We start from the raw sequence: 18,272 nt of genomic DNA, 5'->3' as shown, positions 1-18,272 counted from the left end.
TTAATTAAGTTGGAAAAGTGTAAGGTTCTACAACTGTTTTCCAAGTCCCAAAACGCCTCTGTGCCAGTATCCATGTTCTTTTGCAGTTACACTTAAGGAGAGTCGCAAACCTTAACTACGACATTCTTCAGTGACACAGTACACTCATCTTTCTTGAGATACCATACCAAGGTCTGATCAACATTTTTTTTTTAACCTAAGTTTTAATTATATCTACTCAATCATTTAAAATCCAAGTTGATAATTTTTTTTCCTTCTCATCACCACTTTTAAGACCATATTAGTTTATTTTTTTATTTTTTTCCCTTCGTCTCTTGGGGGGAGGAAAGGATCAATGTGTTTGTCTCTGAAGTGTTTAATTATATTTATATGTATGCATTGGTTTTCAAATTTGTACTTTAGATAAACATGTGCACTGGTGCTGAATCTCGAGGAGATATAAATGGTGATCCTGTGATTTCAAAGGTTGGAGGAGGAGACTATGAGGATAGAATGAGAACCATAGAATTGGAAGGTGGTGGAGAAGAAAGAGCTTGCAACTGTGGCACATTTGTTCAAGGGCTTCTTCAAGGCATACACCATCATCTCACTGCCCTTAATCTCCCTACCCTTTCTGCTTCTGAGGTTGGTATAATCCCTCTCACTGTTCTTTTGTTCTTCAAACCTTTTCTATCTTGCTGTTTTTCTAACTTCTTTTTGCTTTAAAAGGTGAAAGTTAGTATAAATATATTTGAAAACCTCATCATACAAATGAAAATGATGTATGAACACTCCATGAAATAAACATTCAAAACAGAGGTAGAAGTTGTAAATATACAGGAAATATAGCGTAATAAGAAAGAGAGAAATACAAAATAATAATTAATATTAGCAAAATATTTACTCAATTAAGGTATCCAAATATACACTACCAAATATGCATTTGACATCGTCCAAATTGACATTGGTTATATTCACACTTAAGGCCTTTTTTTTTTAATAGTGATAGTTATTCTCATTCTCATACTTGATGGTAGGAAGGAAAGTTTTAAGAAACTATATTGATATTGTATAATTGTATTGTGAAGTAAAAAACAAATGATATGATGCAAACTAATAAAGATTATGTTCACGTGAAAGGAGGAAAACGCCGAGACATCTATGCAGACAATTTTCTTGGAGCAAGTATTTCTTTAATTGGTTTGAGCTTTTTGTCATTTTATTATAGTGATAAGCGGCAGTTTCAGTTAGGCAATCGAAAATATGTTGGAAAAAAATGTAGTTTTTTTTTTTTTTTGGAAAGAACAGCTTTTCAAGAAGAAATCAGAAAATTTTGTAACAAAAAATTTTGAACAGCTCAAAATAAGTTAATTAAGCACATACTTCTTTTTAGTTTAATTTAAATTAAATCTTTTTAATCCCTTTAGTTTAGGCACAAATCAAAGTGAGTATTAGTTAATGTTTCTTTAGAATTTGTTAAAAAATTGTCATTGAATTATATTTAAAAGATATTTTTAAATTCATTTAGACGTATATGAAGACATTTAAATTCTATAAAATAAATTACACAATATATTAAAAGAAAATATTATCTTTTGATGACTTAAATAAGAAATAGTGTTGACCATATCTTAAGTGACCCTTTTATGTAAGGTATTTTAAGCTTCATTATTCCATCATGTAGGGAATTTTCCATTATTCTGGATGCTGAAACCTTCTATTATCAATACTAAATTGATCTTTTAAATAACCCATCTAACCTTTATCTACAGTATAGAGTACAGACATAAATTGCTTGCTTGTCAATTTAAATCTATTGTGCTAATAATTGAGGCATGCACACGTGGGTGACCCTCTTTTTTTTTCTTTTTTCTTGTAACTTAATCATTGATTTCTCTTCTCGTTAAAGTGGAATATAGATCTGTAGTTTAAATAGTAACTATTTATTTAATAAATTTTTATCAAATAAATAATAAGTTAAATTATAAAATCATTATAATAAATTAAAACTTGACAATTTTTCTTTACAATATGTAGATAAATGGGCTTAGTAAAAATTTATAAGGATATTATAAATCACTTTTATAAATATAAATAAACTCTTTTAAATACCATATATCTAAACCCTAAATAAAAAACATAGGTCGTTTGATGCTTTATTTGCTTTCTTTCCTAATCTTTCACTTAAAAATGGTACAAATTCACAATAGTTGATGATGTACGTACAAATTCACAATAGTTCTTGCCCTAAAATATTAGATTAATTGTTCATACTGAAAACAAAGAATAAACAATCAAGCACTTGCTTTGTAAGTAAGTTTGTGCTACATTTACATATGCATGGTCATTGTTCAACAATATGACGACCAATTCATTTTGTTTGTAATACTACTAGTCACTTGTAGCAAAAATTGCGTAATTCTCTGTACATAACCTTTGATTGTGTTCTTGACTTTGGTTAAGTATAGATATTGGATTTCATTGTCTAATAGCATAAAGAATTTCTCTTACTCTTTTTCTGAATGGTTAAGGAATCTCAAGGATTGTTTGAAAGGGTTATAGGGATTCAGCTTTTTGAATGAAATACACTACAGCTCTACAAGAATATAATTGATGTTAGCAAGAATATAATATCATAAAAAGAATTAAGCACTAACCATGTAAAAAAGTTTACGCAATTATTCAATCATAATTTAATATATGTGATAAATTAATTTACTTTTAAAATAATTATTTTAAAATAATTCATAAAAAATAATTTCTTTACTACTCCATATACGCGTATTCTTTTCCGGTTAACAAAAAAATCGAGTAGGACAGAATTATGAAAGTACCAAAAATCTAAACACAAAAGACAAATAAAATTCTTTATATATTTTTTAATTTTCAAATTTAACAATGGCATACTGTTTAATGTGTTTTTTTAATTTCTCAATATACATTTAACAAAATTTATCTAATGTTGAAAAACCATTGACATATCATTATATACTTTAAGATTTTGACGGTAAAAATACTCGACATAAAGAAATTTCTTCCTGAGATATATTTTTTTGGATAAACAAAAGAATTTATTTAATAGGAAAATTTTCATTTCAGGATATGTATGAACACGTACTTTGCTACTTACGTTGCAGTTTTGTCCCTGCTATACTAAGAAGAACATGATAGTTTTCAAGTAGAACTGGAATATAATCTATCTTGGCTTTCTTCTCATGTCATATATTTCAACAATCTATACTAATTAATTAATCTTGCTTGAGGCTAGTCAGTGATATATGGGAACTGAAAATCTGAAATATGTTACCATGCCTTAGGTTATTATGGCCACGCACCTCCTCTCTTGCTCATCATCATTGTTTGATCCTGAGTAATTGCAAATGTGTCTGGGGTCAATATGATATAATTTGTATTCTTCTGCTTCATCCAGATGAATCGAGACCGAAAATATGGAGGCTCTGTCTCTTAGAAATCACTTGTGTCTGTTTCACACCACAAATCCTTTTTTGCCATATTGCATGGCACTTTTCAGTGTCGTGTCGTAATTATTATTATTATTATTATTATTATTATTATTATTATTATTATTATTATTATCATTATTATTATTTTACCTTTATCATAACATAGCACAAAATTTGGTATCGACTATCAAGTGAGATTCGAAAATCATTCATGGAACTGCTAATCGCTGATATACATATAATTAATAATTTTTTTACTACATAATTAAGAATATCTTGATTTTGTGCTAAATGAATTATGAATATAACCGTGATGTTCAACATTACTACGTCTATAAAGCATAATTCATTGTTTAGTAGAATTTTGGTAAATAATTCTTGGACATTCTTTGGTGTAAAAGGTAACAAAAATAGAGAAGATATTTCTTATTGATGAGTGTTCAAATATTTCTACCCTAAAATTTTATATAAAATATGCAGAACCTCGTGGTATAGAATATATAGATTATTTTTTAAAAACAATATTATGTTTTCAAAAGCTTTTTCAAAACATTAATAAAAAAATATTTTTTTCTTCATAATAACCTAAACTATATGCGCACGTCTGTGAGACATGATCATAATCATAATACCGCAGTTTCTGTTGGCGGCTTGTCCTAAACTAGACCCTATGTCTGTTAGATCTGGAAGCATTTTTACATTTTGTCATTTTTTCACCTTTTTTTTAGCTTCCTTTTTCCAGCTACACCATTAATATATAACACCTTCATATTTTATACACCAACAGAATTATGGCAGTAACTTTTCTTTTCAACCACTTGCCTATGCTTTTCTTGCTAGGAACCTGACTAATTAAATTGAACAATTTACAAGCTTCGATGTTCCAACTTTTTTTCTTTTCTACTCATTATTTTATCAATTCTTTTAAAACGTCTTTACACTTCTGAACAAAAAAAAATAAAAATTAACCCCTTTTTCTTTCTCTGTCAGGTGATTTGACATTTTACAGTGCTGTTAAAGAAATTATGTAAAACAAACTTTTTTCTTTATGAATAAAAATCGGGGAGAGACGGATCTCATCTGAACCTTGTTTTGATATTTTACAAGTTTTGACGTGTTAAAGTGTATCGATATTTTTTTATCAGCATTTTCCATAAGTTGACGTGCATTTTCTAATTCAAGTATTCTTTTAAGGGTTTTATGAGTGTTATTTTGTGTTTCTAATTTGATTTGATCCATTTGTGAAAAATATTAAATATGAAACAATTCAATCCAATCTTATAAAGGAATAGATTGAATTGATTATTTTAGTTTTTGTCTTATTTTTTAAGGGATAATCTTTTTATTTTTTATTTAACAAACAAAAAAATTATTAATTAAACATTGATTAAAAAAATGCGTTCATACTTGCAAAATAGAAATTGGGGTTGTAAAAATTGGTTCTAATTTGAAAGATCTCATTATTCTATGGTAACAAAATATAATTTTTTATGAAAAAATGATAATTTGTTAGTTTTGATAAAAATATCAGTTGGAGAAATTCCTTCGTCATTCTCCGATCACTGAAATCTCCACAAAATATGTATGTTAACTTGGCTAATATGAAAAATGCAATTTGTATGCAGTTGAAAGAAGAGTTGCAATCTCTTGCAAAGGTTGCATGCCCCATAATAATGACTAGCCTAATGATGTACTCTCGATCTGCTGTGTCCATGTTGTTCTTGGGTCGGCAAGGGAAAGTAGAGCTAGCAGGAGGCTCACTAGCACTTGGATTTGCCAACATCACTGCAAATTCAGTCCTCAAAGGCCTCACTATGGGAATGGACCCAATTTGTTGCCAAGCATATGGTGCAAAGAGATGGTCAGTTCTCAACCAAACCTTTCTCAGAACTCTATGTCTCCTCCTACTTGTTGCCATACCAATTTCAGTTTTATGGCTAAACATGGAACCAATCCTTCAAATGCTAGGTCAAGACCCTGAAGTCACAAAAGTTGCCCAAGTTTACATGGTCTTCTCTATTCCAGAGTTGCTAGCTCAGGCTCATCTTAATCCATTGAGGTCTTTCCTTAGAACTCAAGGCTTAACCACCCCAGTTACTATAGCTGCTTCTTGTGCAGCACTCTTGCACCTTCCTATTAACTATTTCTTGGCCACATACTTAAACTTGGGGGTAAAGGGTATTGCATTAGCCACTGGTTTGAACTCAATAAACATGACTTTGGGTTTGTTGCTATATATTTTGTTCTCAAAGAAACCACTTAAGCCTTGGCAAGGTGCTACACTTCTCTCAGCCTTTCATGGATGGAAACCACTGCTGAGTTTGGCATTGCCTAGTTGCATCTCAGTGTGCTTGGAGTGGTGGTGGTATGAGATAATGTTATTTCTGTGCGGCTTGCTGAGCAATCCACAAGCCACAGTTGCTACCATGGGGATCCTCATTCAAACACTAGGGTTCTTGTATGTGTTCCCATTTTCACTAAGCATAGCATTGACAACAAGAATTGGTCACTCACTAGGTGCAGGGCAAGCATCCAAGGCCCAAAGCACAGCCATGATAGGGTTTTTCACAGCATTCACCTTGGGGATCACTGCCTTCATTTTGCTGTTTTTTGTGAGGAAATCATGGGGTAAACTTTTCACTAATGAGACACAAATTATTGAGTTGGTCACCACCATACTTCCCATTCTAGGGTTGTGTGAGGTTAGCAATTGGCCCCAAACAGTTTCATGTGGGATTTTGTCAGGCACTGCTAGGCCTTATTTGGGTGCAAGAATAAACTTGTGTGCATTTTATCTAGTTGGATTGCCAGTTTCTGTTTTTGCTACATTCATATACAAGTATGAATTGGTGGGTTTGTGGTCTGGAATGGTGGCTGCACAGGCTTCATGTCTTTGTATGATGGTTTACACATTGATTCAAACAGATTGGGGGCAACAATGTAAGAGGGCTTTGGAGCTAGCTCAGAAAGCAACAGAGCAGGAAAATAAAAATGATGAGGAAAGTGGGTTGCTTGGTTCTGATCAATGAGATTTTTACAAATTCATTTTTTTTTTTGCGCAGTGTTAGTTAATTGATTAACCATATATTGTTCATTTCAGTAACCATTTATTGTTGATTCATTATTAGGATGTACAAAAGAAAAAAAGCTTGTGCATTGTGAACAACTCATTCACAATCAAAGCTTTATTTAGTTAGCAATATGCCATAGATGATACGAAAAATTGCTTAGTGGCATGGTCCACGTACAATTAATCAAATTTTTGGACAGTGTTCAAAGAAGTATCCATGCCAGACATCATAATATTTGTTGTGACTAGCTTACATAAATCGTGTTTCTTGTAATCTATGACCATGGATTTCCGACACGAACATGAAACATCATCACATAGACAGAGACGCTTCAACGTGATTAATGTTAAAAATATTGAATAATAATGAGACACCACATACATATATATAGTAACAAAAAATTAAATTGATCAATTTCTATGATCATAAAAATACTGAGAATTTTTTTATATATATTTTATGTTATATGTTAAGCTGATTATTATTATTATTATTATTATTATTATTATTATTATTATTATATCAGTATTTACGAAAATTGTTTTTTATAATAATTTTAGTGTTTTGAAGTATCCATTTATATGTAAGGGTTGGGTCAAGGATGCAAGCTACGTGGAAGTTATAGTTCATGTGTTTTAAACTTTATTAGAAATCTAATGAAGGAGTAGTAACGTGTTATATAGGTGTCAAGGAGGTATTAATATTAGAATTTTTTAACATCAAGAGGCCTTTTTAGTAGGGAAGAAGTTTTTTTAAGTTTGAAAATCATAATTATTAGGACAGTAATGTTTATCTCCTATGAAATGGCCCCTAGAAGTTAGATGATTGGCACAGTAATGTTGTTGAATAACGAAACACCAAATAAGAAAACAACAAAACATATTGACAATTGAATAAGAGCTTAATCAAAATAAGAATTCCATATCCTGTCACGTACATTACAACATTTTATGCTTTAGGTAACGCCAATGACTCCAATGATTGGAAAATTGTTGCCTAAACACAGAATAGGCAACACTTTTATAACTGTTGACGATAATATATTTGCTTTTTTACTCTTCTATTAAACTTTTTATATGTAACTGTTGCTTATTTATATCAAGCCACAGCAAAAATCGTTGACAAGCTAAAGTCTATGTTTTCTCAGTTGTTGATGATCTATTAGGTCGCATTGTGGAAATGTTGCCTTTAAATTTTAATATATCCAACACTTGAGAAGTGTGGCCTTTAAAGAATAAAATTAAAAAAAAAATGGAACTGGGAAAACATATGAACTCGTGTTACTAGACTAAAATTAAAATTTAAAACCCTAAAATATCTATCATCTTTTAGTGAAAGGACTTTCTATGTGCAGCACAACACAATCCCATTTGTCGTCTCTTTCTCATCCCATGTTCCTCGTCTAGCATTGCCTCTCATTTCTAACTTTCTATACAAGTAGGTCCCTCTTAACATTTATTTATGCATCTTCCTATCAATCTCTTTGATGCATTTCTTTAATTAATTTTGTAGTATGCTTTCAAAGAATGGGTTGTCCTTGATTACCAGCGTCAAAAGTATGGTGCCTCCAATTAGTTTAGGCAAGCAACAATTGGAGTGGGATCTTGGTAGTAGCCGATGGTATGGTAGACGGCGTAAAAATTTGATGTGACATATTTTTCTCTCACAATAATGAATAAGAAATTTAATGTAATGCATCAATTTCATTATATATATAGAAATTTAATGATCCAAATCTCAATTCAATCTTATATTTATCAAATCCTATTTGATATAGATAATTATCTTATCAAATCTTATTTCATTTAAATCCTATTTGATTTAAATCTATAAATAACTAATTAAATTCTATCTAATTAATTATCTTAGCAGATTGTGTCTTATTTAATTAAATACTATTTAGTTAAATATGTCATTAGTTAATTAAATCATATTTTATAAATTAACTATGAAACTAAATTAAATCTATCCCATTTAATTTATTCATATGCTCCAATTGATTACCATATGTGGCGTGTGACCCTATATGATCCCATTAGACTAACAATAATATTATTCTTATAATATTATATAATGATTGACATTTAGCAATGCATCACTGTCACTCAAACCATGAGAAAATCGATGATTCGATTTCAACCTTACCACAACCATTTCCACCGTGTATCCTTTGCCCCTTCGTCCAAATGTCTTGATCGAACACGAGGCATAAGAGTATCATCCTTATTAAGTCTGATCATCAATTTATCATACCTGAGTGGATGTGTAAACACAAATGGATCAAGTATCTTATATTGGTTAATTTTCGTGTGGCCATGCATATAGCGCGTACAACTCTATCAAAAGGCCCATAGACATAACTCCTGTTATGTAGAATGGATAAATCCTATCTACATCACTCATATCCCTCAACATGATTCATTATAGACTCAAGTTCTACCTTTATAATCACCTTATTACGGTTGATGTGTGCTAGTATTAAAGCCTACAACTCCTACATGTAAGAATCATAGTGAATTCAAGTTGAAGACTACTATCACATTATGGTTGTCATGAGAAGCGTTATGGACAAGGTCTAAAAATACTCTTTCCCCTAAATAAAACCTCAATTGGTCATTTGGGATTTTATTTAGAGTTAAGGATGGATTATAGAGAGGTTATAAAAAAGATATTCATGTCACCAATTTGATCAAGAAAGTTTATGAACTCTATCATTCCACAAGTCAGTTAATTATGAGTAGATGGTCACTAACACATAATCAACTATGAGTTAGGTGATCAATTCTAATATAAAAGATAAGAAAAGATACAATTAACTTAATAACATGGGAGAACTTTATTAAAATGAAGAATTAGAGTACACGTGTAACTAGATCATAATCCGAACTCTAAAGGTTTAGCCAACCATGGTCATAGTACAATCAAACAACATGCAAAATAACATAGAGAACGAAAGAGATCAAAACCTTTACAAATTATGAACCCCAATTATTCTTTCCACAATCGACCTAAGCTTAGGAAACCTTTGTTGTTTGAAAATGAATCAAAGATAATCTCTCTCCCCTTTTCCCCTCCTATTTATAATTAAAATGCAAAAATATCTAACGCTGAAGGGAGCACGATCGTGCTAAACATGAGCACGGTCGTTCTCAGAAAATAGTGATGCTAAGGGTCTTTTTATGAAATCTGGAGAACAACCATCCTGGGGTGTTTTGGGATGAGTATAATCGTGCTCTAAGGAGCACGGTTGTTCTCGAAATATTTGATTCCTTTTCCAATTCTTGAAAATCAAAGCATGGGTGTGCTAGAAAGAGCATGAGAGTATTGGTATGAGTACGATCATTCTCCCCAAGAGCATAATCGTGCTTTTCATCAAAGTTCACTTGTTTGTCTTTTTTAGCTTTTTTCGCATCAATTAACTTTGAGCTTTTGCCTAACACAAACTTACATAAAAACATGAGCTCTGCCGATAAATTCAATGAAAAATATGATAAATTGGAGCAAAATTTAGGGCTAAAACTCAGTCAAATAATGGTTTATCAAAGTGCTTATGACACTTACATAATTATTATAAAGTCTTCTCATAATGGGTCTATTCAGTATAAATATTCCTCCTAATATTTATACTCGTGTTTTGACTTGATATCTCATATCAATGACCTGTGAGACGTGGTCATCAATTTACTCACACTATAGCCTCAATGCATTATTGTCGTCCTAGTCAACAATAATACTTGACTACGGATGCTTTTAGAATAATATTTCATTGTTCAATAAATCTCATAATCAAGTCTTATGTGATTTGTCATCAAATGAATTGCCTATTCTAAATACATCATTACGCTATAAAACTAATAACATAATAATTGACATGCCTCTTTATATATAAAATATATAAACAAAATAACAATACAAATATAGTCTGAAATGGATTGACCACTATGGAAAACTCCAACAATCTCCTTGTTTTAGTGTGATAAAATAGTGGTTTTATTCCATTTGATAAGATTTTGTCACTATTGTTATTGCTAAGTTTCAAAAGTTTGGAACTCCTATTGTTTTCTTCTCAAGTGGTCTTTTTCATGGGAATATGTCCTTGTTTGCTTGTAGTATAACACTTCATTGATTTATGAACGAAAATGATCTTGTGAATGATGAACCCCGTATGCAACATTTAAACTACTCTTCATAATCCCAACACTTTTCCCTGGATAAACAAATGCAAAGAAAACCAATGCTTTTATGCCAAAATAATATATGTATTTATTTGTTGCAAAAACATGTCATAGTTTCAAATAAACATTCACATTTTTTTCTTATGAGTTAGTTTCTTTCTACTATTTATATCTCATTCCTTGGGTATTTGATCTAAAAACAAATTGTTCATCAAAGTGGGTACTAAGTTCATTCCTGAGCAAGATGGAGGAAAAAACAAAAGAATTGTTAAGCCTAATGACAAAAAGTGTGCCAAAAAATTTAACCAAACATGATATGTACTATCTCAACTAAATATTTATATTTGTAATCTATTTAGACCTAATAAATATTCTTTAGTTCATGAAAAATTTTCTTTTTCTAACAAGAAACACAGGATTTGCCCCAAACCCTTACCATCTCAATGGTCTACTTGTCAACAAGTCTTAGTTTTTTTACTCATTATATACTTATGTTTATAGGAAAACAACTAACATTGTACATCACTTTTTAACAAGGTTTATCGTAATTTTGGATCTACTATGACTTTCAGTGTAAATTTTGCTACAACAACTTCCAGTGTAAATTCTAATGGTTCTCTCTTTTACTCCCCCTAGTTGGGAAGTCAGGTAGTAATATACACATGCATGCATATTATAGTTTATTGTGTGCTTTGATTATTATGAAGTGACTACTCAGTGTCTTATTTTCATTGCATATCACATTTGATACAAATATGACATTGGGCAACTCCATATGATTTTATTTATTAAAGGAGGTCACTATCCAATCTTTACCCTATGGGCAACAATGAGGATAACTCTAAATAATTCCTCATTCATTTCATAAGTTTATTTAGTTTCTTACTTCATTTTTTTTCTTCCATGATTTCTATTAAATTGAAGTTTCTAGTTGCTTCAAATTTTATGGAATTTACATATTCTTTTATGGAGTGTGGGGTTGGGGTGCAGCTAACTATTGGTAATAGATTCAATACATGGTTCTTCCTCTTAGGGAAACTTCAATAATGAATATGTGTGTGTGTGTGTGTTTGTATATTCATAAATGCATGTGATACTTTTGCAAATTGGTCAGAGTTTTGTACTTGCTTCTCCATATGAAATACAAAGGAGTTCTACTAAAGCAAACAAGAACTTAATGAGAAAATACCTTCAATCCCAACAATCCTCAAGCCTTCAATCCCAGTTAACAAGAGCTTACATCCTACAAATAAAGTAACTCATGAATCCAAAGAAAATGGGATTCAATCCTAGTTAATAAGAGCTTACAACCTATAAGTAAAGATACTCAAGAATCAAAAGAAAATGGAAAAAAGACTTTTACTAATTACATTGCAAGCACACATGTTTAATTGTTTTAGAATATCAAATATCAAATCAATCACTTCAATTTATTAGTTGAGCATATAATATATATGCAAAACAATTAGACACATGTCCTTGTAATGTAATTAGTAAATTCATTTTTTCCATTTTATTTGGATCCTTGAGTTTCTTTACTTTGTAGATTGTAAGCTCTTATTAACTAGGATTTAATCCCATTTTCTTTGGATTCATGAGTTACTTTATTTGTAGGATGTAAGCTCTTGTTAATTGGGATTGAAGGCCTAAGGATTCCTGGGATTGAAGGTCTTTCCCATTAAATTCTTGTTCTTTTCAGTAGAACTCCTTTGTATTTCATCTACATAAGCAAATAGAAAATTTTGACCAACTTGCAAAAGTATCATATGCATTTATGAATATACAAACACACACAGAGATATTCATCATTGAAGTTTTCCTATGAGAAAAAATCATATATTGAATCCATTACCAATAGCTAATCGCACTCCAACCCCACACTCCATAAAAGAATATGTAATTTTCATAAAATCTGAAGCAACTAAAAATTTCAATTTAATAAAAATCATAGAAGAGAAAATGAAGTAAGAAACTAAATAAACTTATTAAATTACTAAGGAATTAGAATAACCCTCAATGTTGCCATAGCATAAAGATTGGATAGTGACCTCCTTTGATAAAAAAAATCATATAGAGTTGGCATATGTCATATCTGTATCAAACAATATATAAAATGAAAATAAGTGTTAACTCATTGACAAGTGTACCAAATCGTCACAAGTAGTAAAGTTCTCGGAAGTCCGAGTGTCGAATCCACAGGGACTTTGTTTGTACTTAGATCAATGCAAACCCAATTTAAAAGCAAGAGATAAGAATTTAAAATAAAAGATAAAGAAAGATAGAAGATAAGGTAGAGAAAAGATAAGATATTTAAAGATAAAATTAGAAGATAAAAGAAAAAGAAAAGATTGAAAGATCAAAATAGAAGATAAAATATTTAAATTGCGATAAAGATAACTACTTCTACGAAATTCAAATAAAGTCTAAATCTACTAAGCCTAACTACTTACTCCTAATAAAACCCCACAGTAAAATAAGGAATAACTACTTCTAAGAAAAAACCAACAATAGAAAAATAAGGAATAAAATCTATATATTAAAATCGCTAAAACCTAACAATTCTAATCAGCCTAGATATATGGATTCAGGATTTGTCTGTTATCAATACCAGTGAACTAATTCTGCCCCACATCTATCCATCTACTTGCCCCTGATTCCTCACGATGACAAGCCTTCCTTAATTACCTAGTTAGGGGATTAGCCACTCATGGCCATTGAGGGGGCTTTACAATGAGAGGAGGGGTGAAAGAAAGAAATGGAGTAAATGAAACCCCTAGGAGAGGGGGTTCTGTGGTGGTGTTTTTCCCTTGGACTGGTTTTCTATTTACACCTGCTGAAGTGGGCTTTGGGCCTTCGTAGGCGCGCTTAGCGCGACACCCCGCGCTTAGCGCGTGTACTTCCTGGCCCGCTTAGCCCGTGACGCGCATTGAGCGCGCGTATTGGGCTGGGCCTTCTTCAAATTTTCTTTTTTTCTTCAATTTTTCTGCCCTTTTTGCTTGTTACACCTCCAATTTTTATATCTGCAACCAAAAATTCAATTTAATTAATTTTCTAACTTTTAATCACAAATAACTGCTAAATAATTAATTTCAGGCCAATATTTGACTAATTTTCTACTATCAAAATACAATTATTTAGCAGTTATCAATAAGGCACTGAGTAGTCACTTCATCATAATCAAAGCACACAATAAACTATAATATGCATGAATAATGTATATTACTACCTGACTTCCCAACTAGGGGGAATAAAAGAGAAAACCATCAGGATTTACACTAGAAATTGTTGTAGCAAGATTTACACTGAAATTTGTAGTAGACCCAAAATTATGATAAGTCTAGTTAAAAGTGTACATTATTAGTTGTTTTCATATAAACATAAATATGCAATAAGTAAAAAATCTGAGACATGTGAAGAAGTAGACCATGGAGATGGCAAGGGTTTGGGCAAGTTCTATGTCTCCTACTAGAAAAAGAAAATTTGGTGAAAACTAGAGAATATTTATTATGTCCAAGTAAATTGCAAATAGAAATATTTAGTTAAGATGGTACATATCATGTTTAGTAACATTTTTTGGCACAAACTTTTTGTAAAATCAAGCTTGGAAACTTTTTTTTCTTTTCCTCTATCTTGCTCAAAAATGAACTCGGTACCTAGATTGATGAACAAACTTCTTTTAGATCAAATAACCTAGGAATAAGAGATAAATAGCAAAAATAAACAAATGCATAAGAAAAAAAGGTGAATGTTTATTTGAAACTATGGCTTACTTTTGCAACAAATAAATACAAAAAATATTTCAACATAAAAGCATTGGCTTTCTTTGCAAAGCATTTCCCCACCTGTATCAAATTTTTAATAGATTAATTATGTGACAAATTATAATAGATAAAAAAAATAAGTAATTGTTTGCCTAAAATTTAACTTTAGGGGATTGGAGAACATGTCCTTGTGCAACTTGTGCCAAATAGACTATACCAAGTTAGAAGTTAACAAATAAAGGAAGAAAACATATGTAGGGGGAAATTTTATATGAACAAGATAAAAAAATTGTAGCTTAGTAATGTAAACATAACCACAATGCTTCAACTACAATTCTTATAGTGAGAGTTTGATAAATAAATTTCAATCATTAAATTCATTGTTGGATCAAGTGACCTCGGAATAATTAAGAAGGGGGGGTTGAATTAATTATTAATGTGTCTTGACTAATTAAAAACTTATCCTTCTTAATGTTACTGGATTCAATTAGGTTTTACTACTAATTTATGTAATTTAAACAAAAGTAAACATAAAAGAAAAGTACACAACAAAAATTAAAGAGTGTAGGAAAGAAGAAGACAAACACAACAACCCATGCCTACATCTAGTCCCCAAGCGACCTGCAGTTCTTGAGATTTCTTTCAATCTTGTAAAATCCTTTATAAGCCAAACATCCACAAGGGATGTACCCTCCCTTGTTCTCTTTGAAAACCCAAGTGGATGTACCCTCCACTTGAACTGATCCACAAGAGATGTACCTTCTCTTGTTCTTAGTATAGCAATCCCCAAGTGGATGTACCCTCTACTTGTACCACAAAGGATGTACCCTCCAATGTGTTGGGACAAAGAATTCTCAGGCGGTTAGTCTTTTGAAATCTTTTTCTTAAGGGAAAGGGAAGAATCAAAAGAATTCTCAGGCGGGGTCCTTTGAATTCTCTTGGAAAGGAAGAAGAGAGACACAAAAGAATTCAGGCGGTTAGTCCTTCGTTCTTTTGGCAAAGGGAGAAGAGAATGAAAAAGATGAATAGCACAAGTTTTTGAACAAAGAACTTTTCTTGGAAGAGAAAGTTTTGAACAAAAACTTTTAGAAAGATAAAGAGAAAAAGAATCAGAAAATTCTGCAGAAAAAGTTGAAAGATATTGAATGATGTTGAGAGAAGATTGAAAGATAGATGATTATGATCAAATCTCTTTTGTTTCATGCCAAAGTCACATATTTATAATTTCTTGATGACTCAAATCAAAACTTGTAACTCTTGGCAATTTCTTTAAAACTAATTACTTAAAAAGTTAGGACTTTTGAAAGAATCTTCATAAACAAGTCACTTGAAGAATTGTGACTTTTGGAAATGAATTTTTTGAAATTAGTCACTGGTAATCGATTACCATTAAGGTGTAATCGTTTACACATCAACAGATGTGACTCTTCATTTTGAATTTTGAAAATCTTAACGTTTTAAAACACTAGTAACAGATTACATGATTATGGTAATCGATTACAGCTTTGTAAATCAGTTTGAAAAACAATGTTGGCTACTGATAATCGATTACCAAAGAGTAAAACTCTTTGGTAATGATTTTGTGAAAACTTCTTGTGCTACTCATTGTTTTGAAAAACTTTTTAGTACTTATCTTGATTGAGTCTTCTCTTGATTCTTAAATCTTGAGTCTTGAATCTTGATCTTGATTATTCTTGAATCTTTGCTTGAAAACTTTTCTTAACTCTTGATTCTTTGACATCATCAAAATAACCTTGGAAGACATTGCTTCCACAGTCATGTTTCTATTACATACAAGAAAAAGTCTAGTTTTGAAAACTTTGATTTCCTTTCCATGTTTTTTGTCTTAAGGGTACAAACAAAAATTGACAAATCTCACCTTATTAGTATCAACCTCATCCATCAGTGGAACTTGTCTATCTAGTTCCTATATTTGGTACATAAATAATGAACTTAAATGTGGGGGAAAACACAAAAAAAAAAAAAAGAAAAATGGTTCATATAATTATATTGAAACCGTGTCTGGAACAACATTCAACATATACATGTCATGCAAAAGACAATAGTAAAAACTTCAATCTCTCTGGTTGCAATTGGTAAAAGTTACTTGTCTATCTCATCTTATGTGCGACACCTTCTACCCCTCAAATATATATTAATAAAGGAATAAAAATTCAAATATTAATTAAAAGTATTTTTTAAAACATTTTTAAATACAAGCTTTTCAAATGGGTAAAAGGCTCACATTCACTTTCTTCTACATCATATTCAAACTTGTCCAAATAAATAATAAAGTCATCTCGACTCAAAGAAAGTCATATAAGTCTCATACAATTAATATAGAACCTATATCCTAATGTCACATCCTATCAGAGCGTGGTGTTCCCGTGTCCTCTAGCATGAGGTTCTTCATAGTCATCCACCTATTCATCTGCTCCCCCGAACACAAAGTTCAAGATCATCACAGGATCCAAACACAAACAGCAAACTGGGAGTGAGTTATCACATTGCTAACTACTAGAGAGAAACAACACAACATATAGTAGTCAAATACAATTTACTTAGCATATCTCACATTATTTCATCATTTTGTCATTCATCAATCACACTTTTCATCCATCAATCACACATTTCAATCATCAATCATTATACACAGGAATCACACACTCCAATCAAAACATAATAATACATCAATTTCATAATAAACAATTAGCAAGCGTATGCGACAGTTATGCTAAGACTCAAGCCTATATGCAATGTGGTACCATGTTAGTGAAAAACCATCCTGGGGCGCTTAGGAATACATAACAAGACACACCACACAATGAGTTTGTCAGGTCACTCTCACTAAGTAAGATCATAGGGAGACCAGTCAGGGTCACGATGTTTTGCGAGAATGCTCCAACCATATGGGATCAACATAGGCTTAAAGGAGCACTTAAACCCGGTGACCCCCAAGGCCTACACTCCGAAGAGTCCGTCAGGGCCTCTCCCTCCTGATTCAGGTCCAACCCCTAAAATTATTTTAGCACACAGACTCTATCTATGAACTGTACAAAACACACGACTCCTCAATTGTTCTCAAAATAATTTTAACTCGTCGCCCTTTAAGGGTCTTATCATTAACTCGTCGCCCTAAAAGGGACTTAACATCAACTCGTCGCCCTAAAAGGGACTTAGCATTAACTCTTTGCCCTTGAAGGGACTTATGATCGTGTGATTGTACAATTCATAGTTCACAACTCAATGCACATATATATCTCAATCATATACATACTCAATTTATCGCATACACTTAATCCCAATCACAATGGTATAATCTCAATTTAACATGTTATCACACCTCATGAATCATGTACACTTTACCTATGAACTATGCAATACACACATCTACTCAATTGTTTTCAAAATCATTTTAACTCGTCGGGTTCCCACAATGGATCCCATCACAATACTCGTCGCCCTTAAAGGGTCTTACAATTGTGTGATTGCACAGTTCATAGTTCACAACTCAATACACACATCTCATCTCAATACACATGTATTTCATCATCCGTCACATATTCAATTTATCACATACTCACAGTTTGAATCATCATTTCATAACCTCAACATAACAATTTATACAAAAGATTTCATCACAACATGGGGTGTCAAATCCCTGAAATAGTTTCTCACAATTATATCAAAATCAATTAATCAAATTCATGGGTTAAACACAAAGACATCAAGAGCACTCAAGTTTATCAATCAATTCTCATCAGGACATCAATTGGTACATAGAACACAATAATATTATATTTATAATCATAAAGAGAAAAT

At 31.5% G+C, this 18,272-nt stretch overlaps 1 protein-coding gene across 1 annotated transcript; it reads left to right on the top strand.

The window, feature by feature from the left end:
* Nucleotides 1–50: 50 nt before the first annotated feature.
* On the top strand, nucleotides 51–6,724 carry LOC106798137 (protein DETOXIFICATION 53). The gene is made up of 2 exons (XM_026128046.2): nucleotides 51–624; nucleotides 5,069–6,724. The coding sequence occupies exons 1-2, from the start codon at nucleotides 409–411 to the stop codon at nucleotides 6,470–6,472; spliced, it is 1,620 nt and encodes a 539-aa protein (XP_025983831.2). The 5' UTR covers nucleotides 51–408; the 3' UTR covers nucleotides 6,473–6,724.
* Nucleotides 6,725–18,272: the final 11,548 nt, after the last annotated feature.

This window comes from Glycine max, chromosome 3, assembly GCF_000004515.6.
Source record: "Glycine max cultivar Williams 82 chromosome 3, Glycine_max_v4.0, whole genome shotgun sequence".
NCBI lineage: Eukaryota > Viridiplantae > Streptophyta > Magnoliopsida > Fabales > Fabaceae > Glycine > Glycine max.
The sequence above is the reverse complement of the archived record's forward strand: the minus strand, read 5'-3'. Positions and strand labels throughout refer to the sequence as shown.